Source organism: Larus michahellis, chromosome 1, assembly GCF_964199755.1.
Source record: "Larus michahellis chromosome 1, bLarMic1.1, whole genome shotgun sequence".
NCBI classification, from domain to species: domain Eukaryota; kingdom Metazoa; phylum Chordata; class Aves; order Charadriiformes; family Laridae; genus Larus; species Larus michahellis.
The window spans coordinates 14,118,768-14,136,648 of NC_133896.1; the positions used below are offsets into that span (position 1 = coordinate 14,118,768).

A 17,881-nucleotide genomic window follows, 5' to 3' on the forward strand; every position below is an offset into this window, starting at 1 on the left:
ACAGGCTGGAGAGTTGGGCAGAGAGGAACCTTATGAAATTCAGCAAGGGCAAGTGTAGGGTGCTGCACCTGGGGAGGAATAACCCCATGCACCAGTACAGGTTGGGGGCTGACCTGCTGGAGAGCAGCTCAGCTGAAAGAGACCTGGGAGTCCTGGTGGACAACAGGATGACCATGAGCCAGCAATGTGCCCTTGTGGCCAAGAAGGCCAATGGCATCCTGGGGTGCATCAAGAAGAGTGTGGCCAGCAGGTCGAGGGAGGTCATCCTCCTCCTCTGCTCTGCCTTGGTGAGGCCGCACCTGGAGTACTGTGTCCAGTTCTGGGCTCCCCGGTTCAAGAAGGACAGGGAACTGCTGGAGAGGGTGCAGCAGAGAGCTACTAAGATGATCGGGGATTGGAACACCTCTCTTATGAAGAAAGACTGAGGGATTTGTGTCTCTTCAGTCTGGAAAAAAGACGGCTGAAGGGGGATCTCATCAATGCTTGTAAATACTTAAAGGGTGGGTGTCAGGAGGATGGGGCCAGGATCTTTTCAGTGGTGTGTGGGAACAGGACAAGAGGTGAAGGGCACAAACTTGACCATAGGAAGTTCCATCTAAACATGAGGAGGAACATCTTTACTTTGAGGGTGGCAGAGCCCTGGAACAGGCTGCCCAGAGAGGTGGTGGAGTCTCCATCTCTGGAGACATTCAAAACCCACCTAGATGCGTTCCTGTGCAACCTGCTCTAGGTGACCCTGCTCTGGCAGCGGGGTTGGACTAGATGATCTCCAGAGGTCCCTTAGAACGCTACCATTCTGTGATTCTGTGATTCTGTAATGAATACATCTACTCAGTTAAAAAAGTATTAGGAAGAAGGGGTCTCAGTATCAGTGAAGCTACTGCTGTGATAAACCTGAAATTGGGAAAGGGACTGTTTTTTACCTTTTCCACCTGCTGTTGTAAAACTATAGGTTAGTTTTGAAAAGCAGTTTTAGAACACTCTAATGTTAAGAAACAGATGTGAGAAGATTATTATAAACAGAGCTAAGTGATTTTTTTCCCCAAATAGAAAATCCACGTACAACAAGGAATGAAATTAAACTGCACAAGTGCACACATGCATTTCATCATTTTGCTTACATACACTAGTTCTGAGTCGGGAATACTTACTGAAATGTGCTATTCTTGCAAGCGCTACCTACTTTGCTCTGCTATTAATCACTCATGATGCAAGCACTCCCACCCATTTCTAAGAACAGCGTAGGCAGTCTGATAACTCACAGGCTTCAAGCTGCCCTTATAAAGTTGTTCCACTTTTGCATACTTCCTCATACTGCTAGTTTCTCTGCAAAGATGAAACTGCTCATTTACTTAGTGTTGCTGAAGACAGCTCTCCTTGCTTTAACTAATGTCTTTGCAGTTGTTTTAGAAAATGAAGAGGAGGCTAAAGAAGGAAAAGCTACTGAAACTTGTCCTATAAAGCTCAAAACTAATCGGAAATGTGATGAAGGAGAGGATTGTCCATATCAGATAAATCTGCCTCCGATGACCATGCAGTTACCCAAAGAATTCAGACTGCTTGAGAAGACTCTCAAAGAAGTACAGACCCTTAAAGAAGCAGTAAACAAGCTGAAGAAATGCTGCCAAGATTGCAAGCTGCAGGCAGATGACAACCAAGAAAGAGAAAGCAGTAATGAATTCCTGCTACCTAATGCAGAAACTCCAGCAGAAAACAGCAGAATCCAAGACAACAGAGTAAAGGAACTGCAAAGCAAAGTTAACAGAATGGCAACCAGCTTAAAAAATGCAAAGAACCAGATTCAGACACTGCAAGGTCGTTTAGAGAAGATGAGCCTCATAAATATGAACAACGTAGAACATTACGTTGACAGCAAAGTTGCTAATTTGACATTTGTTGTGAACAGCCTTGATAACAAATGTTCTTCTAAATGTCCAGCAATGCAACCAAGACCTGGTATGTAACCTGTTAATTCTTACTGCCTGTATAAGCTTTCTGTGCATTTTATAAATATTAGGTAAACTATTTAAAATATATTTTAACTAAATAGCTGTGTTATTAACTTCACAAGTTAAGTAGTTGCTCTTTTAGTCTTTATTTATACTCCTGTACAACATTTCAACTGCCACTAGAGGGTTACTGAGAGCTGCAGGTGTTCAGTTCCTCCTAGAATCAGACCTTATTAAGGCATTTAAAACATTTTCAAAGCACTTTTTTTTTGCAGTTCAGTTAGTAAACATGAAAAATTAACTTCTTATTTTACGCCCTACTACCCTTCATTAAGGAACTACGTATATTTTCTGCTTGGGTGACAAGGGGTAAATTTTCTCTAGGTGTGCTTTAGAAAACTGTATGGATCTTTTTCAATGTGAAACTGCAATTATTCTGAAATGGTCTGAAAATCATTATTAAACATCAAGTGAATCTAGTAAAACTTTTAAACAGATGAATAATAAAAGAATATTTCTACCACCACAGTGAATATCTGAAAGGCTTGGCTAAAATAGCTTATTAACACTACTTCTCAAGAGGGTGATGTATGTACCATCATTTTAATACTAAATTCTTTGCATGAGTTTAATATCCAAGTGATATAAAACAGAAAACAAGTATTATCACTGACAAACACTTTTTTCTATTACTTTTTAATTGTCCTATTTAAAACTAAGAAATAGAACTAATAATTTCTTTCTAATGTTGACAGTTATTAACAGCAGATTTTTATTTTCATGAAGTTTTTGTATCACATATAAGAATCTTTGAAAATAAGAAACGTTCACAGGACTGTCAGTGTATTCTACCACTCAGATACCATACATACGGAGATCGGATATCATACCTATGAAGACAGGGCGTTCTAGAGATAAAGCAAAGAAAAATCAGACTGCTTTACAGTTTTTAAGCCTCTGCTACTTAGCATTCAAGTTTAAAATAAAACTGTTTTTCTGTCCACCCATATTGAATATTGAAGGATCTGTAGATGGTACAGTGTATGTACAGCTGAAATTCTTGAAAGTGTGAAAAGAGCAAAATAATAATCAAGGTAATGCTTTTACTATGTCAACAATCAGCCTAAATCAGATACAAATCAGTATAAGTAAACTACTTTATTTCAGATATAAACATTCACAAAAAGAATGAGTGATACTTGCTATATTGATAATGGGCAACGAATCAAATTCAAGTACAGTACTTCACAACAGACTAAATTAATTTTAGATATTTCTCACTGAAATGTCGGGTACTGTTCATAGCATGTGATCATGTAGATATTCCTTATATTTTACAGTAACTGATGCTAAAAGTGCGTGTAGCAGCAATACACACATTATGAAAACTAGCAAGGATAACAGCTACAGCTGTTTCCTGAACAGGAGCTATTCCTGCTTCCACTGAAAGTAATAGCAAAACTTTATTTAAATAGGAGTTGAATTGGATTATAAAAGCATTTTAGCTGACATGTATATTCTCTGTCATCTGCTCTTAAACTTAGTCCACCAAAGGCCTTACACAAAGTTCAGAGAAATAAATGAGAATCTATTTGTGGATTTAGATTTGGCTTGTAAGCCTTTGATTCCTATACTTCATGCTTTCATAGATGTCCAGTTTTCTCTACTGGCCAGCAAGAAGTCCTGGGTCTTGTCTCCTGCCTGAGAACACTCTTCCCTTGCAAGAAGTTGTTTAATTGTTTAAATTTTTCTAGGAAAATTATGCAACTCAAGCCTGCAAATGATTGTCTCCATAAATTCAGATCTGCAATAGGAATGAACATTATGGTTTTGACTCTTAACTCAGAACAAGAGCTCTCTATCACTTACTTAAGTACCATGCTATTGAACACAATGCCATCCAGTAATGACATGGATCAAAACCAGATTTTTGCTCTGCAGGAAAAACCTTGGGGGTATTTTTCTTCTGCGTAAAATACGTCACTCATTGGTGGGAAAAAGCTGTGTTAATGGTAGATGCTAAAACTTTTCCTTACTGTAGAGCCAGCAATGACACATACACAGGAAAGCACCATCACTTTTCTAGCTTCATCTTTCTAGGAATCACACTATTAATACAATAGCTGAGACAATTTTATTACTTTTTTCCCCTGCTTCCTAAAGTAAAGTCAACATTACCACATGAAACATTCCTAATGATGTTATGTTCTATATGAAATGATGTCAACTGAACAATAGCCAGGTTAAAGTCATTCCCATATGGACAAAGCTTTTTCTCTGACATACTGCCAGATGAAGATTTAAATTATAGACAGGGTGTAACAGTATACATTTAAATACAAAAAACAGAAAGCACGTAAACATGAAGTATTAGAAACATGGTCTGAAGAAACCAGTCTGAATTTACAGGAGGTAATGAAAGGATAAAGAGAAGGGTAGCGAAAAAGAGAAAAGGGAAAGCAGACAATCAAAATGCCCCTATGCCTCTGCCTATGCTAGGCAGTTTTGATACAAAAAGTCATTTAAATGGGGTTTTTTGACAGCTATCTGGTGCAGAGATTTGAGGTGGCACCTTGTTTCTCCCTAGAATTGAAATTGCTGTAACACTATTTCCTGTGTAGAAGTCTCTCCAATCCAAGTTCTGTATGCCACATCAGTCTGGGTAAAAATTTTGTTTACTTTTAAATGGAAATTATGTCTATTCTAACATTATCTGTTCTTCCACCAGTTATACAAATAATGCAGAGAGACTGTGCCGATCATTACACAGCAGGCAGAAGGAGTAACGGAATCTACAGGATTAGCCCTGACCCCAGAAATGACAGCTTTGAAGTTTACTGTGACATGCAAACACATGGAGGTGGCTGGACAGTGCTGCAACGGCGTCAGGATGGCAGCACTAACTTTAACAGAACCTGGAATGACTACAAAAATGGCTTTGGAAACCTCAGCAGAGAGTTCTGGCTGGGGAATGACAAGATTCACCTCCTGACAAAGAGCCAGGAAATGCAACTCAGAATTGAACTTGAAGATTTCAATGGTATCAGAGAGTATGCAAAATACGAACACTTCTATGTGGCCAACGAATACCTAAAGTACCGTCTAAGTGTTCATGGCTACAGTGGCACAGCAGGAGATGCCCTTCACTACAGCAAGCATTACAACCATGATCAAAAGTTCTTTACAACTCCAGACAAGGACAATGATAGGTATCCGTCAGGAAACTGTGGAGCATACTACAGCTCTGGCTGGTGGTTCGATGCGTGTTTGTCTGCCAACCTCAATGGCAAGTACTACCACAAGAAATACAAAGGTGTTCGCAATGGCATTTTCTGGGGTACATGGCATGGTATTTCTGATGATATTCCCAGTGGATATAGGCAAGCCTTTAAATCAGTAAAAATCATGATCAGACCCAAAAGTTTTGTGCAGTAATTCTACACCTTTCTCCCAACTAGTTTGCATTGGATTGCACTCAAAATCATACTTACTCAGTATTATACTCAGAATTCAAGTATTCAGTTATGTTTGGCATAAAATAGTTCTAGACAAAACAGCATACTTCCACATACATTTTTAGAGATGGTTTGACCCATATAATGTATTAAAACCAGCATGAATGTTTCTAAATAGTCATTGCTAAAACTTAGCAAGGGTTGAGTCTTGGTATCGTTATGTAAATATTCTAAACAGTGCTTTTGGTGCTTTTACTGATTGTGATATGCCACATTTTATGATTTAAAACTTTTAAATGGCCCTCCACAAATTGTGTCTGAATGAACACCTACGTTTTAACCTGAAAATAACTCAGAGGTATAACTGATAACATAAATTTGTCAACACTTAGAATGAAAATTAGCCTCTCTGAAACAGCCTGACTTTTTGTATCATGTGTCCTTCACCACTTCAAAGGTATACTATGGCAATATCAATATAAATTAGGAAAAGTACTACATATGATTATTTTTAAAGGACTAGGAAACAGAGGGCCACATGTTTACCCAAAGACACAACAAACCCTTGAATAAAACTTAGAAACTGAAGATGATTCCTCAAACGTTATCCTCTTTATCAAAGATTATTCAAAGAAGTTGGTGAAAGAATTGAATAAAAGGAAGTGGAAATAATGTAGAGAGTATGTAATGAAAGACAACAATTCTTGCTCATTTTGGTTCCTCCGTTCAAGCTGTTTGTCCTATTTGTCGTTTGTGAGAGAAAGGAGCCGTTATGTAGCTTTTGCACATTTATATAGGGAGGTAGACAGGTAGGAAGAAGATACATCCATGCCTTTGCATTAATGCCTCTAAATACATACAAAAAGAGTTTCCGGTGCCATTTTGCTTTCTCCTGAATCTTTTAGGTAAGCCAAGAGTTACAACGTAACTCTTGTAGAGACTCAAGCTCTCACTTAAGTACTTCTCATTCTAGTTACCATTAGACCTTAAAATTATAAGAAAGATTATAAATATTTTGTAAGATACGAAAAGACTGTGTTCTCCCCATTTTCTGACTACCCCTTTTCTAGCCCCAGAAACATGAACAACTTACTGGCAATTATAAACAGAAAAGAGAATATGTGAAAGACTTTTTTCTTCTAAAATATAATAAAGGAAACAATCGAATTTTCAAATACTTCAGGAAATGCAAATTAGAGATGCTATTTTTAAAGCTCATGTTACAGATGGTGAGCACAAGTTTGACTACACATATCTATTGCTTACACAAGAAAACACATGTCTCTAGAATTACAGTGACTAACACTTTGAGTGGAGATGTAATTTATCTTAGCAAGAGGCTATTTTGCTTATGCCAATCATAAGATGCAGATAAACTACACTAAGACTGTATTTCTTTACCAGTTAAAGTGTGGTCTTTGCAGTCATAGGCTTTTTGGTTAAAAGAGGCATACAAAAAAAAAAGTATACACCTGGCCTACTACTTTACAGATATGACCTTTACTGTTTTTTGAAATGACAAGAAGAACTATTCTGGTTACAAGTTATGCAAATGAGCAACAGTGGCAACTGCTAAACTGTAAAATATTAATATATTTTTTTTGAGGAAGTAAATACTTTGAAGGATATTTCAGTGTGAAGTGTAATTTGGTATATTATATTTCAGTTTTAAAGAGTAATGGAAAATTTTAATTGCAAGATGTATAATCTTCGCTTGAGAACATGTTTTGAATCTATAGAATATTTATTTTGGGATAAAAAAGTATTGCCTAAACAAACAAAAAAAAGCAACTTAGGAAGTATTGGTTAGAAGAGCAAATATCTAATTGCATATGATTATATTTAATCATTTTGCATGAAATGCACAATTTGCTCCTGTTAATTATATGGCAACTAGCTAAGTATAACTTACAGTATCTATAAGCTTCTACTTGAAAATGTCTTTTTCCTGCTAAGTTGTTAGAAGAGAAACTGTCCTTTTTTTATCCTGTTTAAAGAAACTTTGTAAAACACAGAAATTTTAATAGAATAAGCAAATGTGACCAACATCATCCACAAAAGCCTTGTCTGATGTCTTAAAACAAAAAAAAAAGAAAAAAAAGGAAAAAAAAAGAAAGTGTAATGTTGTTACACAGATCTGAATATTACCTGCCTGGAACTGTTGTAGCTGAATCTCCATCAATGTGTACTAGTATTAAAGTGTAACTCCATCTACTTGTTGGAAGCATTATTTTTGTTTTTCCTTGGTGTAATAAAAATAAGTCACAGTGTTAAAGACGTACTACTGTCATAGATGTTTACGGGGACTACCAAAAAAATTCTCATATATTGTTGTATTGGTTTTCTGTAAAAATTGAAGCAATAAGAAAACACAGGTAACTTCAGATGACCAACAAAGATGACTATGTTACGTGCCAGGGGAGTAATTGCTAGTAACAATAGTTCTTAAGAGATCCATTTTATGACACTTCAGCTGCCAGATAATACCAAAGGCTGAAACCTCAGACATCTTTTTGAAATTATTTGTATTTTGGAAGAGAAAAAAGTAATTGCCCAATTAAGAGTTTACACAACCTGTATCTTTAACATGAAAGAGGAGAAGCAAACTCATCTGGTTTTTATCTAACATACAACCTGTCAGATCGCATGCAAATGTTATCAAAGCACGTGAATAGAAAAAATACCCCAAATCAAAACATACAATTTTTTTATACAAACAAAGGCACTTGATCTCTGCTTAAGGCTCGATAATTCAAAACGTGCCTTTCATTTATGGAAAACATCTATCTAACACTGATCACCATATGAAAACACTTGTGGTTTTACCTTGCTAATATCGAAATTGTGAATTTTAGTGAAGAAGATTACTAAGAGCGTGTTTGCTAGCAAAATTCCTATACGCTGTTTCCAAAAAATAAAGGCATAAACCCATCTGTTCAATGTGATCAGCCAAGCAGACTGTAATGTCTTGGCTTTCTATGCATTGCTTAAACAAAACAAAAAAATTGGAAAAAAAACAGAGAAGAAATGAAAAGAAGGCCTGAAAGCAGTGATCTTAAATTTTTTTATGCAAATATCTGTTTCCTTAATGGTGTTTTTTGGGAAACACTGCGAACAACAGGTAGTTTGGCAATTTGGTGGAAAACAAACCTGCATTTATGTGATTATTTTCAAAGGAAATTAAGATGGTTCTCAAGCCATACCTAGAACGCTGTTTATAACTTAAACCAAAATCAAACAAAATAAAAAAATTGCCAAATTTACTCAGCTTCTATGACTTATATGTCATAGAAAAATCAAAACAGGAAGGATGTGACTTTAAGTTTTCATAGAGAAAAAAGATAAGAACTGAATACTGGCCTACCAAGAAAGAAATTTGAAATATATTTTTATAAATGTGCTCCGTATTCTTTTTTCAGGAAATAAAAGCAAAATAATATGGTATATATGGGCCTGAAGACACTGACATAAGATTCAAAGAAAAATGGCTGAGCAATACCATCCACAGGCCCTGCTAAATGCAAACATCCCACTTAGTAAACTGATCTCTTTCATTCATAGCTTTAATTAAACTTTTATGGAGTTAAAATGCTTCTGCCAGAAGTGAATTTGGCCATCACCCTCAATGGTAACCAGAAACAGAAAACAATGTTTTAAGATGACGTATCAAATCCAACCCTCACCCAAGTCATGAGAACAGGGCATGAATATTATTTTTTAAGTCCTTGTTCATCAATTTTTCTGATCTCAGTAAAAAAAGAACCCATTTGGAAAATAACAACTGGAAAAAATATCCCCAAATACCTACTTATGTTCATATAATCAAGACAAACTGTAAGTCTAATATTACACTTCTACTGAAATAGTACACCAACATTTGGAATTACACAGTAGAAAATAATAAATATGTTTTACACGCTTATTTTTAAGCAATTACATGGAGTCAATTATTTTTATGGAGAAGTAGGCTCCACTTTGAGAAACAGAAATTCTCATTCCTTTCTTCAGCCAGAATATAAAAGCCCCTCTGCTTACCTCTGCAGCTCAACCTCTATATGCTAAACCCAAAGATAAGGATTCTTTCTCATGTAAAACTTTAAGGCTCTGTTCATTAAGGAGTATTTGGACACAGGTTTTTTGAATAAGGAAACCAAAATCATCTTTTTAACATTTAAAGTAACCTAATCTGTATCATCTGTAACAGATGATTCTCCACCACTGGACATTTTTATTGAATGTAATTTTTTGTTAACGTTGCTCCGGCTTCCTCACCACGTGGTTCTGCTGACATAAACATCATAAGCCAAGGCCAGGTAGACTCGCAATTTTAGTGCAAGATCACCCTGTTTTGAAATATCAGATTTCAAATACATATTTTGGGTGAGAAAAGGGGAAGAGGGAGACAGCTTTAGAACATAAGACAGCAAAATGCTTGTCTTTTTAAGTCTCACGACTCTCAGAAATTGTTGAGAAAAGGCCAAAACCACAAGAAGATGCTGCAGTTAAAGGTTATTCCTTCTCCCAGTTAAAGGTTATTCCTTCTCCCTGCCTCGCAGCTTTAGGGAGCTGTGGTTCCTCTGTATGGCATGAAATCTGCACTTGATAACAGCATAGAGAAACAACACATCATAAATCCTTTCAATTGTGCTTTTCAGAAATGAACAGAAATACCACCTGCTTTATGATAATATAAATACATGCAACAGCTTCCTGGCCTTGTTTCCTCACAATGTCACCCGCAAGTGGTAAAAAGAACCTCTGAAGAGCATATTATGCTGGCTCTGTTCCCACTCCTGCTGTTTAAAGGCGTCTGTAAATTCACCCCACTCCTCTACAGCTTTTTATAGGAGTTACCACCAATTACAACAATCACCTTACCTATCACAACCACTGATCAGTTTAACGTTCACTATGCAAACTATTGCTTGCTTGCTGAAAGCTGTTGCAAAAAAATCCCCAGGCTCTAGCTTAGAGATGCATTATCATTCCTAGCTGGCTCCCCAAGTGACCATATCAACAACGTTTAAAAAGGTTTATTTAATTAGCAGTCAGATTCCTATGGGTGGAGGTGGAGGCAACATGTGTCTTTGCTGTCTGTGCCAACATATTTATACAGCTTTTTTGTTGTGCCAGGAGCCTTTGGAGCATATAATATGGAGTGTGCCAGGATCAGCTTAAGTTTGAAAATGCTGTTTGGTTCAACAGCTGTGTTAAGATTTTTACATCTTTGATAGAGCACATACATATTTGGAAAGTACTGAAACAAATTATCCACTGCCATGGTTACCATGCAAAAGTTTAGTGATGATCATACTTTATAAGAGTAGAAAGCACACTACAGTATGTGTAGGTGAACAGAAATTAAATTGGTGCTTATATAAAAAAAATAAAATTTCTATGTTAGTCTACCAAGCTTGCTTTTCTAGGAAATCTTTCATTTAAAGTTGTAATGACATTTTTTTTAAAAAAGTAAAGTTGTTTACACCTACCATTTAACCTATGTTAGGAGAGGATTAAAAACCAGCTTGTTAGAAATTGGAAAAGGCTCTGTTTTCTAGAGTGGTAGTGTTAGATGTCAGAATGCCAGTGCAGAAATAGATGAAGTACTGATCCTTAGTACTTATATTTGAAAACTGTAGACAGCCTTTAAGTTACTTTCTCTTCTTTCTTGCAGCACAGATGAGAAAAAAGAGAAAAAATAAAAGTACCTTCTCCCCCTTAAACCACATTCAAACACTGAACATACGCATCATTCCATGACTGTAAAGCTCTTCCAGCTAAAGAGACCCACGTGAATCAGTGTCAGATCAGCAGAAGTGAAACTTGCCTGAGCAGTCTCTGTCACTATACCGTTCATTTTTTGTAAACATGGAGGTTTTGTTCTGTGTTTCTAGTTTCAGGATTTTGGTTAACACCTTTATTAGCAGTTCAACCATTTTTTGCTGTCGGGGTAAGAAGTTTATTAATGTCAGAAAGACTCCAAGTTTCAAAACAGTCATGAAAAATATTCATGAAAGGTTCTTTCTGTTTCCTGATGGATGATGGCAACAGGATGCTTGGACGTGAACAAAAAGCAATGTAGCACAATAGTGACAATTTCCATAAATAAAAAAGCAGAGCAATTGAAAGACTTGGTGCTGGGATCAGATAGGGGCACAGTCCATTTTATCTTTATAGGATAGCGAGTGCAACAGTCTGCATTAGAGCAATCAGAGGAATCTCTCAAAGGAGTTCATTCTTCTTCAGGTTGAGATTTAGCACATAAATGGATGATGTTCATTAGCAGAAAGGGATTATTGCAGCACCTTCCAAACAAGGTACCCACTTATTGAACCCGGTAAGTAGTAAAGAACTTTTCACTCACGAGAGCACAATGAACAGCTCCCTCGCAGCCTCTACTACAAAGACATGCAAGATAGATGTTGCAGAACCCTTTTTCTGGTATTGTTTTAAAAATAGATGTTCTAACCCAAGAACATACCAACAAAAGGAAGAGAAAGAAAAAGCAGAGCATAGAAAAGTTTAGAGTCATGAGTCTTAAATAAAGCCTAACAAAAACTCCTAATGTAATACTAACTGAAAAAAAGACCTCAAACTGGGAGAAGCTACCCTCCCACCATTTGATTTCTCCTTTTTTTTTTCCCCACAGAAAAAGAGAAGCTTGTACCTAATTTATAAATAAACAGAATTAACTAAACAGCATTAAAAGATACTAGGCTCCATGGCTGATTTCTCCCTCTAACTGAAAGAACCTGAAGAATACTAGGTTTTTGATAGTCTCTTGAATCAAAAAGATGAACCAGTAGATTTTGTAGATCATCAACTTTATTAAATCTTTGAAATTTTGCAAAGATAAAGTGGATGTAAAACTGTTCCTGAAACACAGCTGTCAATGATTCACTAACAAATTGGAAAGATGTATAGAGTCGGGCTCTTTTTTGTGCCTGGGATTAATTGTGATTTGGGTGACAAAACAAAAATTAAGCAACAGAAAGGGATTTGAATACTGTAATAGATTACAAACTAAACATCAACAGTATCATTACGACAACTGAGTTCTTATTTATTTATGTTTCCATTAAAACGGGAAAGCCGAGATCGGGTGGAGGAAGGAAAAACTTGAGTGTCCAGAGGGGAAAAATGCTACTATACAGTGCAGGGAAGGGAAAAAATTATGAGGACAAAAATTATGAGAGTGGGCAGGAGGCAATTTGTTCATCAGTCTTTTTTACTTTCATACTGCTTAATCTTGTCATTTTGAGTGTTTAATCCAGTTTCATGTCATGCTCTGTTGCTTTTTCTATTCAAATGGCAATTTCAGTATGTTCTGTGCTGCTTTAGCAGTAATAGTAGTGTTGCAACAAGGATGATATAAGGATAAAGGGAGAGGTAAGATGTATTATATTACCATCTGTTGCAGAGCATTTTGCTGAAGTCAGCTCTTGAAATTTAGACAATGTATATGAGAAAATTCAGTACACTTTTTGCTGCCTTGTAAGAATTAAATTACTTATACATGGTCTATAATGCACTAAATTAAAAATGACAACAGCATAATTTATTGCATCTTAATGTAGCTTTTATCTAAGTAATACATGTATTTCATCACACCGGTATGAGACTATGTACTTTTTCATTCCAGCGTACACTAGAAGAAAACAGGATATGAGAGATTCAATTAGAAGCGCTAGAGCAAAGGTCTTTATTTCAAGGACATAACAACAAAGGGTAAAAGAAGTGGAAAGTTCATTTTGTGCATGTATGACAATCCTCTAACCAGCAGCAGTCGAAATAGCTGAGTTAGGCTGATGTCAACTTGGTAATAAATACAAAGACTTGGTGAAAAGAAGCAAGTCATGATGGACTGAGTGGCTTTTGTTCAAACCTCTGCCCAGTTTTTAATCCAACCCACAAGGCTAAACAATGTTGTTATGTGTTATTAAAAATGAAGGAGACAGAGTGTGGATATTTAACTTGTTGCTCTTTATATGTTTGACTATCTGTTATTTACAGGAGAAAAACAAGACTGGCTTGACTGGAAGGTTTACTGCTAGAAGGGATATATCTGTTCTCAAATAAATCTTATAATATCAAAAGGTGTCCCTTCTGATAAGTATATGCTGCTATGCAGGCATAAATGACTAGCGAGTAACCCAGAGATAATATGACACAATTCTGCTTCTGTGGAAAAATTCTGAAAGCTCTTCCAAGAAGCTGAAGCCAGTGTCAATGCAACAACCTCTATGGTTACCGAAGTCATATATTTATTTCTGAATTATGTATAAAGTTCAACAAAGGAAAACAAACATGTCAGTTGAAGAGAAGGAACGTGATGAAAAACCAATCTGACCCATAAAGCACAAGTACGAACTGTTAAAAATTATGGTAAGAATAAATGAGTCACAGTTCCTTTTTAAAAATTGACAAAATGACCAAAAGACTTCGTTATGAAATCATATGCAAATTGCTTACTTCAGTTTTCCACTGCACATTTTTTCCCGAAGCTGGGAACAACTTCTAGTATTAAGGTTGGCCTGTATTTCACATTAATGCTTTACAATGTTATCAGAGGTAAACAAGTTGGCCTTAAATTTGAGATGCTGAATAACCACTTTGGAAAGATTTTTTTGGGAAAAAAAATAAAAATCAGCCAAATGACCTGACCATTTTCTAGAATAAGGCTAGAAAAAGCTGGTTTCCCCATTATTAAAAATAGAGTGGGGGGGAAAAGCATAAATGTAGAACATCTAGAATGTCATACCATTTAGTCTTATTTTATTTAGGGAGAGGTGGGGGGCGAAGACAACTTGTACTGGGCATATGCTTCTTGTTGACATATCAAAAATTCCACCACAACTGAAAATCTACAGAAAAAGTATACAAGTAGCTGGAAAATAAAGTCCTCCCCAAGTGCAGTTTCCATACTTCCAGCAGACAGGAGGATTTCTGTAAAATGAGAGGTCAGCTCCCTGACAGTGGTGCTGTGCTGGACTTTTGCAGCTGCCTTGGACTGAGAAGAAAGGGATTTTGTGCTACAACAATACTGGAAGCTGTCGGCTCACCATATAACTGGCACTGGACTCTCCCTCCTGTATACTTCACTTGAATGCACAAGAGATTAGAGAGAGATGGGCTGTGCAGCTTCATGCTACGTTCAGTATGATCTAATAGCAGGATAGGAAAGAGGCAGTCCTATTTTCCTCTTCACTGCAAATTCTTGACCCTTCCTTTCTAATGGCCTTAGGTCCAAGGCAGAGAGGGAGAGCAAAACCGATGTGAGAGACCCAAGCTGGAAAGGGCCCAAGGTAAAGCAACTTAAGGTAAGAATTTTAAGAAAAACATGAAGTATGAACAAAGTCTGGTTAGGATATGAGAGAGATGTTCATGTGTATCATAAAGAGGGCAGAAATTGATTGTTCTCCATTGTCACTGTGGGAAAGGCAAGAAGAAGGGTGCATTATTCACTCCAAAGGAAATTTCAACTGGGATTTAGGAAAAACTTTTTCCTTTTTAAAACTCTAGCAATGATGAAATGCTGGAAAAGGATACCCAAATAGCTATCTTCAGCAATTAAAGTTTTAAAGAACAAATTAGACAAATACCTGCAGAGAATCTACATCAGTGTAAATTTTGGATTAGATGATCTCTTTATGTCTCTTCGGAGACTACATTTTTAAGGATTCCAATTGATACGTATTTGATATCTTAAATTCTAAAATATTTCTACTATTCTAAAAGTTTTCTTAACACAGAAAATTCTGCAAAAGAAACTGAGTTCCAAAAAGTTTCTTATATCATCGTAAGTTATTAGCGCCTCAGGAGCCACTTACCTTGTATTTTTCCTGCAGCTATTAAGCCTTTCTAAAAATCATAATGCAATTACATCTATAGCTAGAATACTACAAAAACAAGACCTCTCTATTCTCGTTCCCCTTCAGGCCATGATTACTGAAAAAAAATAACATGGTTATCTATTAAGCGCAACATCCCCAGCAAGAATATGCCTCATGTATGTTTCTGCTTCACAAAATGTTCTTACCACTTAGAAAAAAAATCAGAGAAGAAATAGGGAAGCTACAGATAGGCAATGGTAACAACCTTCAATTACTAATAACAAAATAATACATTTCAGATTAACTGATTTGGACACAATATTCACTGTTACAGATAGAGAAAGCTGGGGTACATGGTACCTCATCTAAACACTGAAATGCAGGACTTGCTGTTACATCAGTGGATCCCTCATCTCGGCTATAAACTGTTGGAGCTAGAGCACAGATAGGTTGGTCCTTCTCAGTTTCCAGTTCTGTGTCACTGGAACTGGAACTTTCTTCACCAGCCTGAATCATTGTTTGAAGTTCTAGGAAGTAAAAAAAAAAACAAAATACAGTTAATTAGATCCAGGGATACATGCGACTGTGCAAGTTAAATGTGTGGTGTAAAGAACACAACATCAACATGCGACACCCATGTTCAAACAACAAAAGTCACAACGTGAGCAACCTAGGTGGGTCTACAGTTATAACTTCAAGACAGACTTGTAAGAGGCTGTACTATCTATCATTGGTGGAGTACTTTTAAAATCCTCTACAGCTGGCTATGTTACTGTCACATAAATGTTAGATACCACGCAAAACAATATTTCTTAAAGAACGGCCATTGAATAATAGATTTAGGCTGTAAAAGGCTTCTGGGGTCATCTAGTCCAATCTCCTGCTCAAAGCAAGGCTAACTTCAAAACTCAATCGAGTTGCTTAGGCCTTTGACCAGCTGAGTTTTGAAAATCTGTTAAACTGGGGAGTCCAGACGTTGCCTTCAGGCAGGTCCTATAAAGTAAATCCCCAAGTGGGTGGGACTCCTATAGGCATAACTGCTGTGATCTTTTCTCTGTCATTTCCATAAAACTGGTCTAAGAATGTGCTTCCTCTTCTCTCCATCCAACATAAGTCCACCTTTCATGGTGTCCCTTGACCTTGCAGAGAATAATTACATAGAAAAGGAACCCCTTCACAGGACATAGAGATCCTGAGGACAAGAACTGGTCTAACTAACTTGTGCAAGTAGTATCATTACAGTTATTAATGTCTGTAAGTCATTGCATGACCATACTTTAAAAAAACCAAAACCAACAAACCCAACAAATAAACCCTGAAACCATAGAAAATGACAAAACATCTTACAATATGTGAGAATAAGAGGCAGAAAAATACCGGAAAAAAATCCTTACACAGAGATATTCTCATATCAAAGCACTCAGGTAGTGCTAACATTCAGTTATGTACCAGGTTACATTTTTAGTATCTGTGACCGCTGCCAAAATAATATGACCATGAAAAATATCCAAATGAACAAATTCAAGAGTGTTCTGGTTTCAGCTGAGATAAAGTTAATTTTCTTTCTAGTGGTTTCTGTGTTTTCAGATTTGGTATAAAAGGAATGTCAATAATGCATATTGTTTTAGTTGTTGCTAAGTGATGTTTATACTAGTCAAGGCCTTTTTTCAGCTTCCCATACAATCTGAGAAGCACAGACAGAACAATAGAATGGCCAATGGAATATTCCATACCATAGATGTTGTGCTTGGTATATAAATGGGGGTTGGCCAGGGGGCGAGAACCCATGATCTCTGCTCGGGTCGGGCAGGGCAACCAATTCACCAGGCAGTGAGAGTGGCTTGTGTTTTGTATATTCTTTTACCATTATAATAATTATTATTATTGTTATTTTCCTTTTCCATTATTTTTCTATTAAACTGTCTTTATCTCAACCCATGAGGTTTTTTGCCCTTTCTCCTCCTTTTTTTTTCTCTTCTCCCTGTGCTTCTGGGGGGAAAAAGGGGGATGAGCAAGAAGCTGTGTGGTCCTAGTTGCTGGCTGGGGTTAAACCACGACAAAGAGTAATAATAAAACTCACAGGATTCAAGATATATTTTGATCCCTAGTACAGTGTGGGATCCCTTTTTATTTCCCCAAAAGAAAGAGCTTTAAAAAAGCCTAAAATATAAATTCTATAATCGTAGCTTTGGTATAAGCTTTATCCCAAAGAAAGCTCTTTTTCAAATTAAGTAACACAGTTTTTTAATAAATACACAGAGAGAGAAGTGAAAGTTGGAACAAGTAAGGTTGTTGGAAAAGATAACTTTCCTACAATCATATTTGAGAAAATCCCATTTCCATAGCTCTCATTTAGGAATCAAAATCTCTCAGATTCTGGCATTAGGAACAGCTAGATCAAGGATAATAATAATTATTTCTGAGCAAGATGAAATCTAATGTCATCAAGTTACTATAACTTCACATAACTTCACTTTCTGTTTACTATCTCAGTCCAGCACTTGAGAATTATGTTCCCAGGCATCAATCATCAGAACTGTCTGACGCGTGTGAAAATGCCGAAATGGAATAGGTAAATGGGAGGTAGTATATAAAGGGATACAATGCTCCTGGTACCCTTATGAGACAGCAATATCCATCAGGT

At 36.6% G+C, this 17,881-nt stretch overlaps 2 protein-coding genes across 2 annotated transcripts in view; one reads left to right on the forward strand and one right to left on the reverse strand.

Annotated features, from left to right (window-relative positions):
* CCDC146 (coiled-coil domain containing 146) overlaps positions 1-17,881 on the reverse strand; it is an 85,370-nt gene that overhangs the window by 58,722 nt on the left and 8,767 nt on the right. The window contains exon 2 of the mRNA XM_074567870.1: positions 15,598-15,764. Within this exon, the coding sequence (XP_074423971.1) occupies positions 15,598-15,753 (156 nt within the window). The 5' untranslated portion in view covers positions 15,754-15,764. The remainder of the gene's footprint in view (positions 1-15,597; positions 15,765-17,881) is intronic.
* On the forward strand, positions 1,209-7,670 carry FGL2 (fibrinogen like 2). Its single transcript, XM_074561507.1, has 2 exons — positions 1,209-1,956; positions 4,678-7,670. The coding sequence occupies exons 1-2, from the start codon at positions 1,209-1,211 to the stop codon at positions 5,382-5,384; spliced, it is 1,455 nt and encodes a 484-aa protein (XP_074417608.1). The 3' UTR covers positions 5,385-7,670.

Excerpts from the sequence above, each read along its gene's own strand:
- FGL2 (XM_074561507.1), top strand. The coding sequence starts at position 1,209 with ATGCAAGCACTCCCACCCATTTCTAAGAACAGCGTAGGCAGTCTGATA. Across the intron at positions 1,957-4,677 it reads AGCAATGCAACCAAGACCTG|TTATACAAATAATGCAGAGA; the intron begins GTATGTAACCTG and ends TTCTTCCACCAG.